Source organism: Pogona vitticeps, chromosome 1 (assembly GCF_051106095.1).
Source record: "Pogona vitticeps strain Pit_001003342236 chromosome 1, PviZW2.1, whole genome shotgun sequence".
Taxonomy (NCBI): Eukaryota; Metazoa; Chordata; class Lepidosauria; order Squamata; family Agamidae; genus Pogona; species Pogona vitticeps.
Genome location: NC_135783.1, coordinates 204,288,496 through 204,304,411, shown reverse-complemented (window position 1 = coordinate 204,304,411; position 15,916 = coordinate 204,288,496). Strand labels below are relative to the sequence as shown.

At 40.8% G+C, this 15,916-nt stretch overlaps 1 protein-coding gene across 1 annotated transcript in view; it reads left to right on the top strand.

Moving 5' to 3' along the window:
* LOC110076902 (uncharacterized) overlaps positions 1–15,587 on the top strand; it is a 65,804-nt gene extending 50,217 nt beyond the window's left edge. Inside the window, exons 32-39 of the mRNA XM_072981698.2 lie at positions 843–878; positions 2,910–2,946; positions 3,214–3,771; positions 6,411–6,649; positions 7,207–7,297; positions 7,391–7,534; positions 11,409–11,600; positions 12,259–15,587. Of these exons, the coding sequence (XP_072837799.2) occupies positions 843–878; positions 2,910–2,946; positions 3,214–3,771; positions 6,411–6,649; positions 7,207–7,297; positions 7,391–7,534; positions 11,409–11,600; positions 12,259–12,266 (1,305 nt within the window). The 3' untranslated portion in view covers positions 12,267–15,587. The remainder of the gene's footprint in view (positions 1–842; positions 879–2,909; positions 2,947–3,213; positions 3,772–6,410; positions 6,650–7,206; positions 7,298–7,390; positions 7,535–11,408; positions 11,601–12,258) is intronic.
* The last annotated feature ends 329 nt before the right edge of the window (positions 15,588–15,916 follow it).

Here is a 15,916-nt window from a genome sequence, read left to right as displayed (position 1 = left end):
ACAGTTCGTGTCATTCTGTCACTGGAACCAGTTGTATTGGCTCTTGCCTTTCCATTGGACTATTTGGGGAGAGGGGGGATTTGCTGCTTGGGTAACAGCCTATCCTCCATATTATTTTACCCATGCTTCATACCCTGGAGAGGACACTCCAGCTTTGCGTACAGCATCAAAACACTAGACGCTCTTCCAAGTGCTCCATACAGAGCACGTTACCATAGTCTCTCGAGACTGAAGGATGCCTATGATGTTTTTAATGAAGTTCTGTCCCTCCATAATTAGAGTCTCACTAAGAGGCAAATACCTTGTGCAACTAATGTATATTAAAACACACACACACACACACAATGTTTTCAATTGGATTTTTTTTTACTTGAGCACATAAGTCTGCACATCTTTGAAACTCTTAAAGAAAAACTGCAGGGAGATGGGCAACCTAGAGCAAAGAAGCTGCAGGCAGGAAGGGCATTACGTTAATAATGTTCTCTTCTAAAAATTCCCCCACTCAGAACCCGCTTTTCTTTTTTTTTTTTTTAATTAAAAGGTTAGGACCATTGTAAATGATTAAAATACCTGCCACTAAGGGTACGTTAAGATCCTGTTTAATCTAGCCAGCTGCTTCCAGCCTCAAACGTAGTCAGAAAAGGATAGGCACCCTTCACCACCTGAACTTTTGGGATTATGTACCCTCCCCATTTTGATCCATGAGAAGACTACAGTGGGCACAACCCTTTTGTAACCTACATCTATTGCAATATTTATGTATAACATTATTTTTCAGTCCAGCAGCTGATACATCAAAACATGCAGATTGGGAATAACTAATTCAATGATTAATATTTCAGGGCAGAACTGGACCAAAGGGGGAGCAAGGCCTTACAGTAAGCAAATAATCTTTCAGAATAAAATTCAATCGTGCATTAAAGGATTGTGTGGCTTGGCATAAGTGAAAGGGGCCAGGTGGGGGACGGAATACTGTATTTGCATAGGAAATTCATCAAAGCACACTGATGTTTAATCTTCAATGTGGTTAAGATGATTCCTTTGTAGCAAATAAAAAGAAAGAGCACAGAGAACATTTCATGCCATATAAAGCAACTAAAACAGGGTGCTTTCATTTGGGGGGGGAAGGGGGACCAGCCGTGCCCGAGAAGTCGTACGTTTCCAGTCAGAAGAGTCCTGCAACTGCCTTCAACCCAACAGGGTTGCAGAACCCTCTTCAGACCTTTATGCTCAGTGTGCAGAGAGGTCTAACTTACTTTCAGGTGCTTGGTGATGTTGAAGGACAGTGCTTACATACACATACATGCCCACATCCTCAGTTTTCATCCTGTTTACTATAATCAAACTATACCTGAATAGGGCTAATGATTGCAAGAGAACATAAGTGCATGAAGAGAAGTGTACGTGTTTTTAAAGGAATCCTTAAATCCTGACAACTAATCACATAACAAAGCAAAGCGATTTGCATAATCCTGGGGGTTTAAGAAATTGCTGCTGTGATATTCATATGCTCTCATTAGTTGAGAATTTCTCTTTTCCATTCATCAGTCTGTTTCTAGCCTGACAGGAAAGGGAGGGAGGGAGACAAAGAGAGTAATCAACCTGGCCACTTTTTGTTGGACTCGCTTATTTTTTTGGCCAGGAAGCCATTTACCTCTTGGATGTGGTTTCGGGAAGATGATCCACAAGAAAATGTAGCCTTGGGCTCAAAGAGATTCCCCTCACCTAATCTATGTGTGCAGTGGGACAACAAACAAAGTATATTTCAACTGAAAGAAAAGTCTTTGTGAGTGGAAAGGTAATTGGCTCTGATGGGCAATCCTTAATGGAGTGCATCTTGTGGAGAGGTTCCGCACACACATTAAAATGTCCTCACTAGGGAAATAAATTGCATTTTTTAATAAAACAAGGGAAGCATTTCTCTGGAGTTACATTCCTCTGCCTGCACAAAATTTGTTACAGATACTTCTAAGAGGACTTTACATGTATTGCAAAGGCTTTCTGAGCTGTGAGGGTACAATGGAGCCTTTAGTTATTGACTGAATGAATCAATTTTTCATGTGTGTAACTTCCACTGTGTAAAAATTATTGGCAATACCCCTAACTATAACAAATGACTGACTGTCATAGATGCTTGGCAGATGCCAGCCATGCCAGCTGGCACAAGGGCAACGGCATGAATTGCAGCAGGAAACTGCTGCTAGTCATGGGTAGCTTGTGGACCAGGATATTGTGTGTGTGTGTGTGTGTGTGTGTGTGAGGGGGAGAGGGAGAGAGAGAGAGAGAGAGAGAGAGAGAGAGAGAGAGAGAGAGAGCCATTACCTGCCACTGCTGCTAATTAACACACACACCATTGCTGGCTTAATAGGTTATCACCTATCTTTCTCAAAAGGCACCCAGCTTGTGAGTTGGTGCTGACACAGTGAAGAATACAAGCAGTAACTTGTTAGATACCATATTTTTCCATGTATAAGACTATACTTTTGTCTAAAATCTTTAGACTAAAATTGAGGGTTGTCTTATACACGGAAGTAAGCTGAGGAGAGAAAAAAACAAGTTGAGGGGAAAGCAGGGAGCAAAGCGATCCTGCAGTACTTTGATCCCTTTCTCTCTACAATTGCTAAGCCCCACTTAGATTTCTTAATTTTGGGTTAGAAAAGTGGGGGCGTCTTATATATGGGGGTGTCTTATACACAGAAAAATACAGTAGTGGCAATTCACCCGTGGTATAAGTAACTAATAACCACTATGTTTTTTATGTTGTAAGCCGCCCCGAGTAGACATGGTCTAGAGGGGCGGGGTATAAATTTAATAAATAAAATAAATAATAAATATGTTAAAGAACAATGGAAATAAAATATTTGTCTGATAATGTATATATGTAAATTTTAACTGTCTTTTTAACCCAGAGAGAAGATATCATTAAATTAATTAAAGAGATATGTGGTAAGTTTGCAATGAACCTTGTCATTTTGATATTGTAACTGTCGAAGTACTTTTCTGGGTTCTGTTTCCTCCTGTCTCCTATTTTCAGGTGATCTATAAAGAATGTAAGGTTTTCATAGCAAGTTGCTATGAAGGGTTTTAGCAATGTGGTAAGGTTCATATGCCATATGCCTAAGAGGTAAGAATGATGCTATGGGTTGCTTTTATACTATCTCAAAGACTCAAGGTTTGCTGCCTTCATTGTTTTTTTTCTTTTTTTTTTTGCAGGCTGTGGAATTAAGTGCAAGGAGATACCTATGGAGCTTGTGTTTGTGATTGACAGCTCAGAAAGCGTTGGCCCTGAAAACTTTGAAATAATCAAAGACTTTGTGACTGCTTTAGTAGACCGAGTCACCGTGGGGAGAAACGCTACCAGGATCGGTCTCGTCCTCTACAGTCTGGAGGTTCGGCTCGAGTTTGGACTGAATAGATACACTGCCCAGCAGGATGTGAAGCAAGCGATCAGGAAAATGTTGTATATGGGAGAAGGCACCTACACGGGAACTGCCATCCGCAAAGCGACACAGGAAGGGTTTTTTGGGGCTCGGACTGGCGTGAGGAAAGTTGCCATCGTGCTAACAGATGGTCAAGCAGATAAGAGAGAAGCTGTTAAACTGGATATCGCAGTCCGGGAGGCTCACGCAGCCAACATTGAAATGTATGCCATTGGAATTGTCAATACTTCGGATCCAACACAGGTTGAGTTCTTACGTGAGCTGAATCTGATTGCATCAGACCCTGACAGAGAACACATGTACCTCATAGACGATTTTAATACTCTTCCAGGTGAGCATGCAAGCCTGTCTCTGAAATGATTTGCCATTCTACAGGTCACCTACAGGTTTATCGGACCTGGTGTCTCAACTCAATGAATATACCCCCTCTGCTCTATGCTGTAGATGATAGGGAGATGATAGGATGGAGTTTAACTTCCATAATCTTTGATTGTTGCCCATGTTGGCTGTGGTTTATGGGCATTGTAGACTGGAACATCTGTAGGACACCATGTTGCTGACTGTGGTCTAGAAACAGGCACAGTGGAGGCAGGTGGCATAATATAGGAAACATGTGCAACAGAACAGTCCCATATACACACACAACTGGATTCATATCTTTAACACATCTGTTTTTATTTATTTATTTATTTATTTGATTTATATCCCGCCCTTCTAGACAATGTCTACTCAGGGCGGCTTACAATAAAACATATCATAAACAGTTAAAACAATTTAAGTCAATGGTATTATATGTCTCCTGTGGCTAAATATATACTTCAAATGAAACATTCCCTACAAAACACTGTTGAATACAAAGCTTTCTATATAGAACAAATAACATCCAAAGAGCCAACCAGCCAGCTTTTCTGTATTTTTTTTTTTCATTCTATTCATTCTATTTCATTCTATTCATTCTAGTGGTGAAGTTGTTAGAGTGCCACTGTGACTGGGGTCAGCAGATCCAAATCCTCAGTGAGCCATGAATCTAGCTGTATAACCTTAGGTTGCTCCCTGTCGTTGCCCCTGATAAGGTGGTCGTGACGATCGAAATGGAGGAGAGTGAACTATGTATAGCACCTTGAGCTCCTTGTAGGAAAGACAGGGTATAAAAAAATAAACAATTACAAAACAAGTATGGAGCTGATCAAGACTGTTTCAAAAAGGACTTGGGCAACAACTATCACTGGAGGGTAAACAGGAGGACACTAGCTGCATGTAAAGTGAATTGCTTTTGCTGCTTCTATGCAAAGAACTGGGTATGAAGAAGACAGACCAGGACACTCTACCGGTGCAGTAACACAACATATCACATTTGTGTGCAAGCATGGCTGTTAGGCAAGAGGAGATCCTTGTTACGAATACCTGATGTAAGCTTGCCCAAGGTGGTTCTGAATGCCCCTTTGTCCAAGTGCCTTAAAAGTCAGTTTCTTTTGCGACAATGATTGTATTAAGAGTCTGACCAGAAACACTCCCAGATCCGAGATTTTAACTTTAAAGCTGCAATTCAATCCATTTTTAGCTCAGGATCATCCAAATTTTGGTCCACCATGCAGGAGACAGCACATCCCAGCAAAATAATTTTAAAACACAAGGGCTGTTTATGTAGGACTCGTTTGCTGCCCTGAGCCATCACCAGTTCTATCAATAATGGGTGACAGTCCCAGCTGAAATGTAGATGAGTTGGCCTGGATTTCTGAAGCAGACTTGGTGCTAAGATAAGGTAGGACGGGGGGTGCTCCTCCTGAATTTGGCAGCTAGAGTTCAGAACCACAGCCAGCAGTCCTCCACTGAGAGGGAAGGCACAGATTTATCTCAGGATTGGTTTCCTGCAACTATTAGAGCATTGTCATTTCGACATCCAAAGCCTTTTGGTGCTACCTTTGGCATCTTCTTGGTCAAGACTGGGGAACCTTTGATCCCCCAGGTACTTTAGCCTGCAGTTTCCATCAGTCTCACTTAGCATGACCCAGAGCAATAGACTGTGGGAGCTGTGATCTGGAGAGCTAGACAGTTGCCTGCGCCATTCTAGGGTATGGAGTTGAGGGGACTTTTTCAGACGGCACTCTTCAGCTATTTCCTATATTCCGTGCAGTCCAAGATCCTCTCATAGGCATTTCTTGGCCAGGTTCTGAGATCCAGTCTTGCAGATGCACTCAGGAAGGAGTGGATCTAATCCTTCCAATGAGCTGTTCTTCTCCAGTTACTCCGCGTCTTGATTCATGATCATGAACGTCATTCTGGGTAGGGTAAAATGTGGTCAGATCTTTTTGATATACATGTGCTACCCTTCTCCCACACTGAAAATTAATGATGAATTAATTTCACCTTTATTTTCTTTAGAAGGGAATATGGGCATCATCAGCATGTTTGTCTAGTCTGGTTTATGGAGGCTGCATGCTCCTTCTCCAGGTCTCTCCCTCTTTAGGCTGGGGGTAGCAAAGGAGAGGAATCTGACTGATCGATGGAAAAGAACAGTGAGAATTCCGGGACACTTTGCTGCTCTTTGAGGAAGAGGGAGGCCATGGACATTGGCGTGTTTCATCTGGCACCTGTAAATGAACAATGATACCCTTTTGCTCCTCTTTGTTTTCATCCCCATGGGGGAGATTGACCGAAACCAGGTCCCCAGATGAAGTGATGGGTGGAAAGGCTCCACCTCATGTTTTTTGGCTGGGGACCTGTTCATGTCTTCCAGCCCTTAGAAAGCAAAGGAGGCAGTTGCTTATTTTCACTTAGAGCAAGGTTTGGTGTACAAATTACAGTAACATTATGAGTGCAGTCCCAGCAACAAAGAAACAATTGCCGCTTTAATTTTTTTTAATGGAAATATTGTCAAAATTGCTCGAATAACCTGATTCCTTGACTGACATTTCTATATTTTAAGAAACAGACTTTTAATAAGCATTATGTTGTGTTCTTTTCTTAAAGCTTTGGAATCCAAACTTGTTAATCAGTTCTGTGAAGATGAACATGGTGCTTTAATATATAACCGACTCGGAAATGGAGGAAGCATAAACGGACCATCTATCCACTCAGTGTCTTCTCGTTCTTCACAATACATATTGCACACAAATAGTCATGGACAGTCGGTTTCTTCAAATGCATATGAGACATCCGTGAGGGAGAACTCTGTAAACCTCGGCCAGCTTTCTCAACCATTAATCCCGGTAATCACTTTTAGAGAGCTGGCTTCGTATCCCAGTATCTTAAATCTGAATACATCTTTTCAGTAAGGTATCAGGGTAGGGCAATGATCAGTGTTCTCTCTATTTTTCAGCCTCACTGGGTGGGGCTCCACCCCTCAGGCGCATGACTCCGCCCCCACAGAGTTCCGTTGTGACTGGAACCAAAGGGGCTGGAAACTATTGCTGTGGGTGCGCAGAGGATGAACGCTGCACAGAGGGGGCCTGTGTTCACATAGCCGCACACCTTGGCAATGATAATGGAAAATTAAAAGTTAATTCCAACATTGTTAGTTTAATAATATGTATTGTAATTTCAAGTCTGAAACCATCTGGTTGGTCCTTGGTAGTTCTCTAGGCCAAAACATATTATTTTTATATTCTAGGACCTACATTCTCTTCTTGAGCTTGAAACTTGCAGCCTCAGATTTAAGGGTGAACTTTAAATACAGTGGAATGTGTTTTGCTTCCATGTTAACACTGGATTTATTGATGGAAAGTCCACTGAAATGTAAAATTTTACCAAACTGAATGTATTTCAGGAAAAAGAATCACACAAGATATTTCATGAGAACTATAATGTGGAACCTGATGGGGATGATCTCCGATTCTTGTCTCTGGCTAATAGCAAAGGTAATTAATTGTTTTCATTCTTTAGTGGACATGTCAGAGGTCAAAGAAAATCTTATTTTTTTCATGTTTCCTTTTTAACATTGTGTCCTGCAGCAATCCCATCAGCATTACCATCTCTGCCTACATCATCTTCATCTTCATCCCCACCACCACCACCACTGCCATCTCTTACAGCAGAAAAAATGCTTTCACCATCTCATTCATCGGCTCCTTCAACACCACCTATGCCAAAATCAGGTCATTACACATATAGTTTTTAAATATACTGCCTTTATGTGCATACACAGCTGTAGTAACAAATTCTAAACAAATTCTTGTGTTATTTAGTTTTATGATGTGAGTAAAGGTAAAGGTAAAGGTTCCCCTTGACATTTTAGTCCAGTCGTGTCTGACTCTAGGGGGTGGTGCTCATCCCATTTTCAAGCCATAGAGCCAGCGCTTGTCTGAAGACAGTTTCCATTGCCACGTGGCCAGCGTGACTAGGGAACGCCATTTTACTTTCCCACCGAGGTGGTACCTATTTATCTACTCACATATGCATGCTTTCGAACTGCTAGGTTGGTGAGGAGCTGGGACAAAGCGACGGGAGCTCACTCCGTCGTGTGGATTCGATCTTACAACTGCTGGTCTTCTGACCCTGCAGCACAGGCTTCTGTGGTTTAGCCCATAGATTGGAGGTCTGGGCCAAAATGCACAAAATGAATATCAAGAAGGAAAAAAAAAATAAACTTCTGTATTTAAGGAGGAAAAAAATCAGATGCACAAATGTAGGATGGGTTACATGGTTTGGCAGTAGTATATGCAAAAAGGATCTAGGGATATTAATAGACCCCAGGCTAAACATGATACAGTGATGCTACAGTCAAAAATCCACACCAAACCAAAAAATACTTAATGCATTTCTAGGACACATTTAGAGAAGTATAGTATCCAGGTGTTACTCTATACCTGCCTGGTCAGATCTTATCTGAACACTGTTCTGATCACCACAAAGAATCCTAACAACCTGGAATACTTCTGGAGGATGCCAATCTAGACAATTAAAGGTCTGGAAGCCAAGTGCTATGAGGAATGGTTGAGGGAGTTAGCTCTGTTTAGCCTGCAGAATAAAAGATTGATAGGTGATATGTCAGGCATCTTCAAATATCTGAAGGGCTGTTATGGGCAAGGAGGAGCCAGCTTGTTTTCTGTGGCTCCATGTGAACTGGTGGGTTCCACTTACAGAAAAAGCATCCACAAATACTCTTATGAGGTCTTCAGCTGAAACTGACCACCACTTTTGCTGACTACAGCTTACACAGACTGGGCATAGCATGGAGGAAGGATGCAATCAGTTCTCTGTCCTGGGTTCATGTGCTGGGTTAATATCAGGCCAGGAATCTAGAGCCTCTCATGGCATGGGCCACACGTGCAAGTGTCTTCTACTACCTAGACATTGGATCAGCTGGTCAGCTTCCAGGTTGGACAAAGTCTTTATGCAGAGTTTGTGCAGAGCTTTTTTCTGGGGAGTGAGGGCTCTGTCATCCTGCTTTACCCTGGATGGATTTGGCCTCTAGGACCCATGATCAAGAGGCTGTCAGAAAGGTAACCAAACATGGAACGCAACTAACAAAGAGGAAAGTAAAGCCCCATAACACCTTAATCCCAGAAGTAGGAAAAGGTCCTTACCTGTCAATTGGCAGCTAGCCTGTTTGCAGAAACTGGAAAAATCATAACAAAGAAAAAAGAAGATAGGGAAATCAGCCATAGCAGGAGGTTTCTTTCTGTTTCCCAGAGGTATAGACGGTGTGTATGGAGCCAAGAGCAGTACATTCTGAATTATATCTGTGCCGCTTAGAGCATCTCTCTCTCTCTCTTTACGATAGCAGCCCATGGCAAGTGGCAACTTCTGTGTTGAGCTGATCTAGGGTTTCATTTACGGGTATAGGAAAGCGCATGAATAAAACAACAAAAGCGTGCAGGGGCATGAGGAGGGCTTTGTTGTCAGAGCTGTGTGATGAACTGTCTCTAATTGCAGCCCTTTACATCTTTTATCTCTGGTTGGAGATTATAACTTTAGGAAGTTATTTCCATCCCAGGATACAGTAGTAAAACAATTATAATGCTCACAGACAGAGCGGAGAGCCTCTCTTTTTAAGATATTAGGGTACTTCTAAAGAGAATTCTCTCCGGTTCTTCATGGATAAAAGTGCTAATGACAAAAATTACAACGCTGAAAGAAAATTATAATACAACTAAAAGCCATCATCTTGTAGCAAATTTTTAAACAGAAGGTATGCCATGAGAACAGTAGCCTCTCTAGCTTCCATAAGGATCCTTGAGGTGAGGCTTCAAAGCTCAGATCAGATTGGCCTGTTACACACATACCTTGCAGGAAGTAACTTTGTTAGCAGTCCATGCTATGGTGCATCCATGACTTTTGCCATTTCCCGGGTCATCCCTAGCACCCAGGTTGGGGATTAACTGGTAGTTGGAATCCTTGCCCTGTGCCACATCAAAACAACAAGACTGTGAACTGTCGTCAAAAGAAGTTGTGTTCATGTTTATCCAGTCATGACAGTGGCCAAAATTCTGTTGACTAGCAGAGTAAATCACTCTAAAGTACTGTACTGTATTCACATTGAATTGATGGAGATTTAAGGAGACAACTCCTCTGTGAGTTCCATTGATTCAAATGGGCTTCTAACTGTGACTTGCTATTCTAAAGTAAGGTCAGGGATGTGGTGGCGCTGTGGGTTAAACTGCAGAAGACTCTGCGCTGGAAGGTTGGAAGACCTGCAGTCGCAAGATCGAATCCACATGATGGAGTGAGCTCCCGTCACTTCTCCCAGCTCCTGCCAACTTAACAGTTCGAAAGAATGCAAATGCGAGTAGATAAATAGGTACCACCATGGTGGGAAGGTAACAGTGTCCCGTGTCTAGTCATGCTGGCCACATGACCATGGAAACTGTCTATGAACAAATGCTGGCTCTAAGGCTTGGAGACGGGGATGAGCACCGAGCCCTAGAATCAGACACGACTGGACTAAATGTCAAGGGTAACCTTTAGCTATGCTAAAGTAAGTCAGAGTATGCCCATTTGAATACTAGAATTTATGGAGGAGTAGACGCACCAATCCCCTATTGATTCAACAGGTCTACTCTAGTGCAATTTGCTACACTAAACAAAAGAATGTTGGACTGTGTGTGATTAATGCCCCCACTTCTCCATCTCATGCCCCGCTCCAGGCATAATAATTAACATTTCTGTTTATCAACCCTAATCCAGCAACCCATATGACTAAAGGCCTGTCCAGAGTAGCTGTTTTAGGTGTGGGATGGAATGGGCTACAAAGTGTCTGTTGAGGTTAGGGGAGGAGCAATGTGCTCTTTAGCATGCTCCTTTCATCCAAATAGCAAACAAACCCTTGTAGCCCAGTCATATCAATTAAGCACTTCCCCTGATCATCTGCTGAGGGTTAGGGGAAGTTAAATTATTTTTATATATTGCTCCTCTGTCCGTTTTCTTCCTTCCCCCCTTCCCCTCACTGATTCTTCCTCCAAATCTGAAGTTACAATGGCAGGAGGCGATCTCCAGGCTACAAAACGATCATGCGAAAAAGAATGCATGCCCTCCCACTGACCCAGAAAGGTGTGTGACAGCTATTAAAGGGGAAGGATGGCTCATTCTAAGTAGAAAACCTTCCAGACAATTTCTTTCTCCCTGAAATCATGCCATCAGCAATCCATATATCATATCTACAGGCCCTAACTCTTTCAACCCACTGTGGCTTTCTAAAATTGCCTTTTTGCTTTAAACTACTATTTTGCCATACTGGAAATCATTCTTGATGTCCTGAAGAGTTTCAAATGCTGGGCTTTCCTGAAAGGCAAATATATGCAAAGCCCAGACCTACCCACTCGGGCTTTTCCAACTATGACTTTTGTACTTATGGGGAATTTATGACCAAGAACTTGACAATTTGAAAACAGTTTTTAGACTACATAGCTGCCATCAGCTCTTTAGATTTAAGCGGTAACATAAGCTTGATTCTTTAAATTTCCCTTTTATTGCCATAATTATTTTTGTAAATTATCACACTGAAAACCTGTATGTTCTGTTTTTTTAAAGAAAACATCCTGAGTCCTCCCAGGTGTAAATTAAGATTAGATCAAGGACCGTGCCGAGTATATATAATAAAATGGTATTATGATAAGCAAGCCAATTCTTGTGCTCAGTTTTGGTACGGCGGCTGTGATGGAAATGATAATCGATTTAATACTGAAGAAGAATGTAAAAAGACTTGTGTGTTTTTCACTGGAGGTAAGAATGGTTTTGGAATGTCTCTTGTATTTTCCAGAACAGTCTGTGTACATGAACCCCCCCCCCCCAATTTCAAACTCTTAAGGGCTTCATGATCAGTGACAGGCCCTGACTAGCAATTGATCCTTTGCAGGCCAGCCATTTTGTGGGGCTTGTTTGTGGCGAAGGGCTCCATTTTTTCCCTAAAGAGGTAGATGGACTTACTGCACATACCCGCGTATGGAGCCTGCACTCCCCAACAGGTCCACGGTCCCAAAAAGGTTGGGGACCGCTGAGCTAGAATATCCTTGAGGGCATTTCACCCTTGCAGGGCCTCATGTGACCCTAAATCTACCTTCAGACATCTTCTGTGTCCATTTCCAAGACACAGGCAGAGCTACGGCCACTTTTTCCTCATTGGGAGTTACAGAAAAGGCAGTATTTGAGCTCCACATCATCCACCACTATAATTATCACCTCTGATAAAAAATGGGACATGGTAATTATTTCACATAGGGTTGTGGTGGATTCTTGCATTATACTGGAAACCAGTTACAGTACTTATAATAACTGGAAACTGATACGTAGATTTCAGATATATTGATTTCAGATATATTTTGCTCAACATGATGAATTCATATTTACTAGTTCAAATGATGTATCTTGTGTTATTTTACAGATATCTAAAGGATATTAACAGAAATGTCCACCAACTGGAAATCATCAGAAAATAATTGTTTAGCCAAAAGAGGGGCAATTTTATGCATGTGTGGCCTTTGTATGTATGACATAATTGGTTAACAAGAGAATAATTTGCTGTCCTAAAACCACTTATTTTAGTATAACTCTACTAAAGTCAACGGGATCATCTATAACCCCTTGCTGAAACTGAAAGATTGTGTGCAATGTTAGGAGATGTACTGGGGGAGGGTCTCACATACTTTGTTGGGGTCTAAACTAAGAGGGCATGCTTTTTACATTGTAAATCAAAACAGAAGGCATGGGTCATATAAGCCTTCACAGCAGAGGAAAGATCCTTTGACCATTCTTGTGGGCCAATAGATATTGTTGGATAGATACTGTTGGAGTTTTTGCAGTTTTGCATGCTGCCTGCAGTTTGTTTGAGAGAGATCTTTCTAGCCTGTGGTGATTGTTGATCTATCCAACACTAGCCAATCATTCTCTCCTGTCTCAGAATTCAAAGAAAGCCGCTTTGCTGTACTAAGAGTTCTTATTCCTCAAAGAGTGTTAATGCCTTTGATGTTGGTTAGTAAAGTTTTCTGTAAGTCTATTGAAACAGAGTTGTTAAATGCAGTCATGTTTGTTAGTTTTTTGTTGATATAGTCACAATTGTCAGTAAATGAAATTTTTATTCTTTATATTACTAATGTCTCAAAGTAAGTTGTTGAGACTGTAAGTGCCAGTTAATGAGAGAGGGGTGGACTATGTGAAAAACTGTAGCTATTCTCTCTAAATTGATGCACTTCTGCTATGTATCTGAGTTAAACAACATTTCAAAACTTTGTGTGATACTGCAGCTCTTGTTTATTGAATGTGTTAATTTTGAAACATGCCTAGTTAAAATCAATTTACAGTGGTGCCTCACATAGCGATCGCTCCGTATAGCAACGAAATCGCTCAGCGACGCTGTTTTTGCAATCGCAAAAACGATCGCTTTGCGATGTTCCCTATGGGGAAATTTCGCATTGCGATGATCGCAGGGAAGCAATCATTGCAAAGCCCCCATTTTCACCAAGCTGATCATGCGGTTTCAAAATGGCCACCGGGTAAACAAAATGGCCGCCCGCTGTTTTCAGGCACAGACGCCTCACTTTAGAGGCACCAAAAATGGCGGCTATGGAGGATCTTCACTTAAAGATGAGTTTTAAGCCCATAGGAACGAATTAATTGCGTTTTAATGCGTTTCTATGGGTTTTTTATTTTTGCTTAGTGATGTTATTGCTTAACAGCGATTTTTTCTGCACAAATTAACATCGCTAAGCGAGGCACCACTGTACAGTGTTCCCAGAGCAGTGTGGGGTAGAGCTGGAGATGGGGAGTTAGTTATTAAATATAGGACCTAGTAAATATCTAATGAAGAAAACTACATGAAAATAGAGTGGGGAGGTAGGATCTCAAATAAAAAAATACTTCAAAAACTTATTCCTAGAAATTTAGGTTCTGGATGATTAGGGAGAATTAAGAAGGTTATATAGCAAGGACTGCCATCTGTGTCTGCATTTGCAAGCTAATGTTACTCAGGGATAGATATTAGATATTTTAGACCATAGAAATGAGATAGTGTTGACACATAGGCTGTAATCTTATGCACACTTAGCTGGAATAAGCCACAGGGGACACAATGAAAGTTCTTTCTTAATTATGAAGTCTTGCATATAATCTGACTGCATGATTTAACCCAAAACATATATTTGACACTAGCAAATCACTTTTTGGCTCACCTGTTACCTTGGAAACTGATTACTGCATAACTTTGGGCAAAAAGAATTTCTTTTTGCTGGTATTTGATTCCATACTTCTGCAATTATGCCACCTGTTTTACTGAAGTAGATATTTTCCTTATCTAAGGATTACTGTTTTTCTATAGGTTTACCATAATTTCTTTTCAATATTTGGCAAGCAGTATGGGATGAGACATGGGTACAGGAAGCTAATATAGACATTTTGTCAAAGACAGTAAAATGGGAGAAACTACATGTTAGAGATGTCATAACTGCATCGTAAGCATAATTTTCAGTGATATGTAACTGTGATAGAATTCTAACCATAAGATAAGAAATAATTTTTTTCACACCTGATGGAGAAAATATATATTGATTATGAGGGTCATGCCACAATAAGAGTGATTCAGAACATAAATACAGTAGTTAGGGCTTCCACCCCATACATTTTATTTAGTCTCCCATGTATTTCTCATAGACATGATTAATAATATCCTTTGAACAAAGGATTAGAATTGTAGTACAGTGGGGTCTTGACTTGAGAACTTAATCCGTATTGGAAGGCGGTTCTCAAGTCAAAAAGTCTGTAAGTCAAGTCTCCATTGACCTACAGTGCATTGAAAACCGATTAATCCCGGGTAACAGGCCGTTTTTGTTCCATTTTGGTTTTTTTCTGGTCTGTAAGTCAAATCTCAGTCTGCAAGTCAAACCTAAATTTTGCGGCCAGAGAAGTCTGTAACTCAAAAAGTCTGTAAGTCAAGCCGTCTGTAAGTCAAGAGTCCACTGTACAATACAAATGGAATCCACTATAAATATCATGGTAGGAACAGAACATTAGGTCACAGCTGGAAATTAGGTGAATTCTGAAAAAAAAGTTTATTTTTAAAAACTAGATTGAAGCTTTGTAGTTTTGTTTAAAAAAAACAGTCGCAGGGTTGGTTTTCCTTTCTGTGCAGACATTGGCATCTGATAAGATGAAATATCTTGCTTTCAGGGTGTTGATATATGTGCAGAAGGCTTTACTTAATCAACTTTGTCACTGAACATTAATATTGAAAAGTCAATAGCAAAGAGTAATTATTTGCAATTACCTGAAGGTTCCTGAAATAAACAGTGTATTAATACAAGTGGTTTAGGCATCTGGCTACAGAGCTAGAGGTTGGGAGTTCGATTCCACACTGCCTTCTTGACATGGGTTGGACTTGATGATCCAGAGGGTCCCTTCCAACTCTGCAGTTCTAAGATTCTTAATACAGTATTACATTTACATTAAAATCTCCTGATTCCAGCATTTAAGTGATTAAAATGTGTGTATCAGCCTCAGTGCCACTATAATAGTGCCACAGAACTGTTAAACTGAAAGTGGTATCTGGCACTGCAGGCAAACACATCCACACAAATGTTAATTGCTGTTTATTTGGAGAAACATACCATATGCCCTTCTATGCTTACCTAATTTTGTTTATTTTTCCCGCCTTATGTTTATCTACATTAAATGTGCAGCGTATGTTTGTGAATTAAATGTATACTTTAAAAACAGTGTAAATAGCCTCTTTTGTTTCTCTGTGACAGTAGAAAAATCTAAGGGGGAAGGAATTAAAACTAAAATCTTTCCACACCATGTTAATTAAAAGCGCGATAGTGCCTATTGTTTTCAAAAAAAGGATGACTTCTAGAATTCAGTTTAGGGTTTTTGGTGAAATTGTCATTAAGGGAAAAAATCCTTTTGAAGAATGGAAAGTGTATGTACTGTAGCTGAAAGTCACACGCTAAGTTCCCAAGGTTAGCAAGCCACCCCACCCCTGCTATTTTAACGTGAAATTAAATCTTCACACTGGGGCTTCTAAACAAGCACTGATGCAACTGTATTGCAAA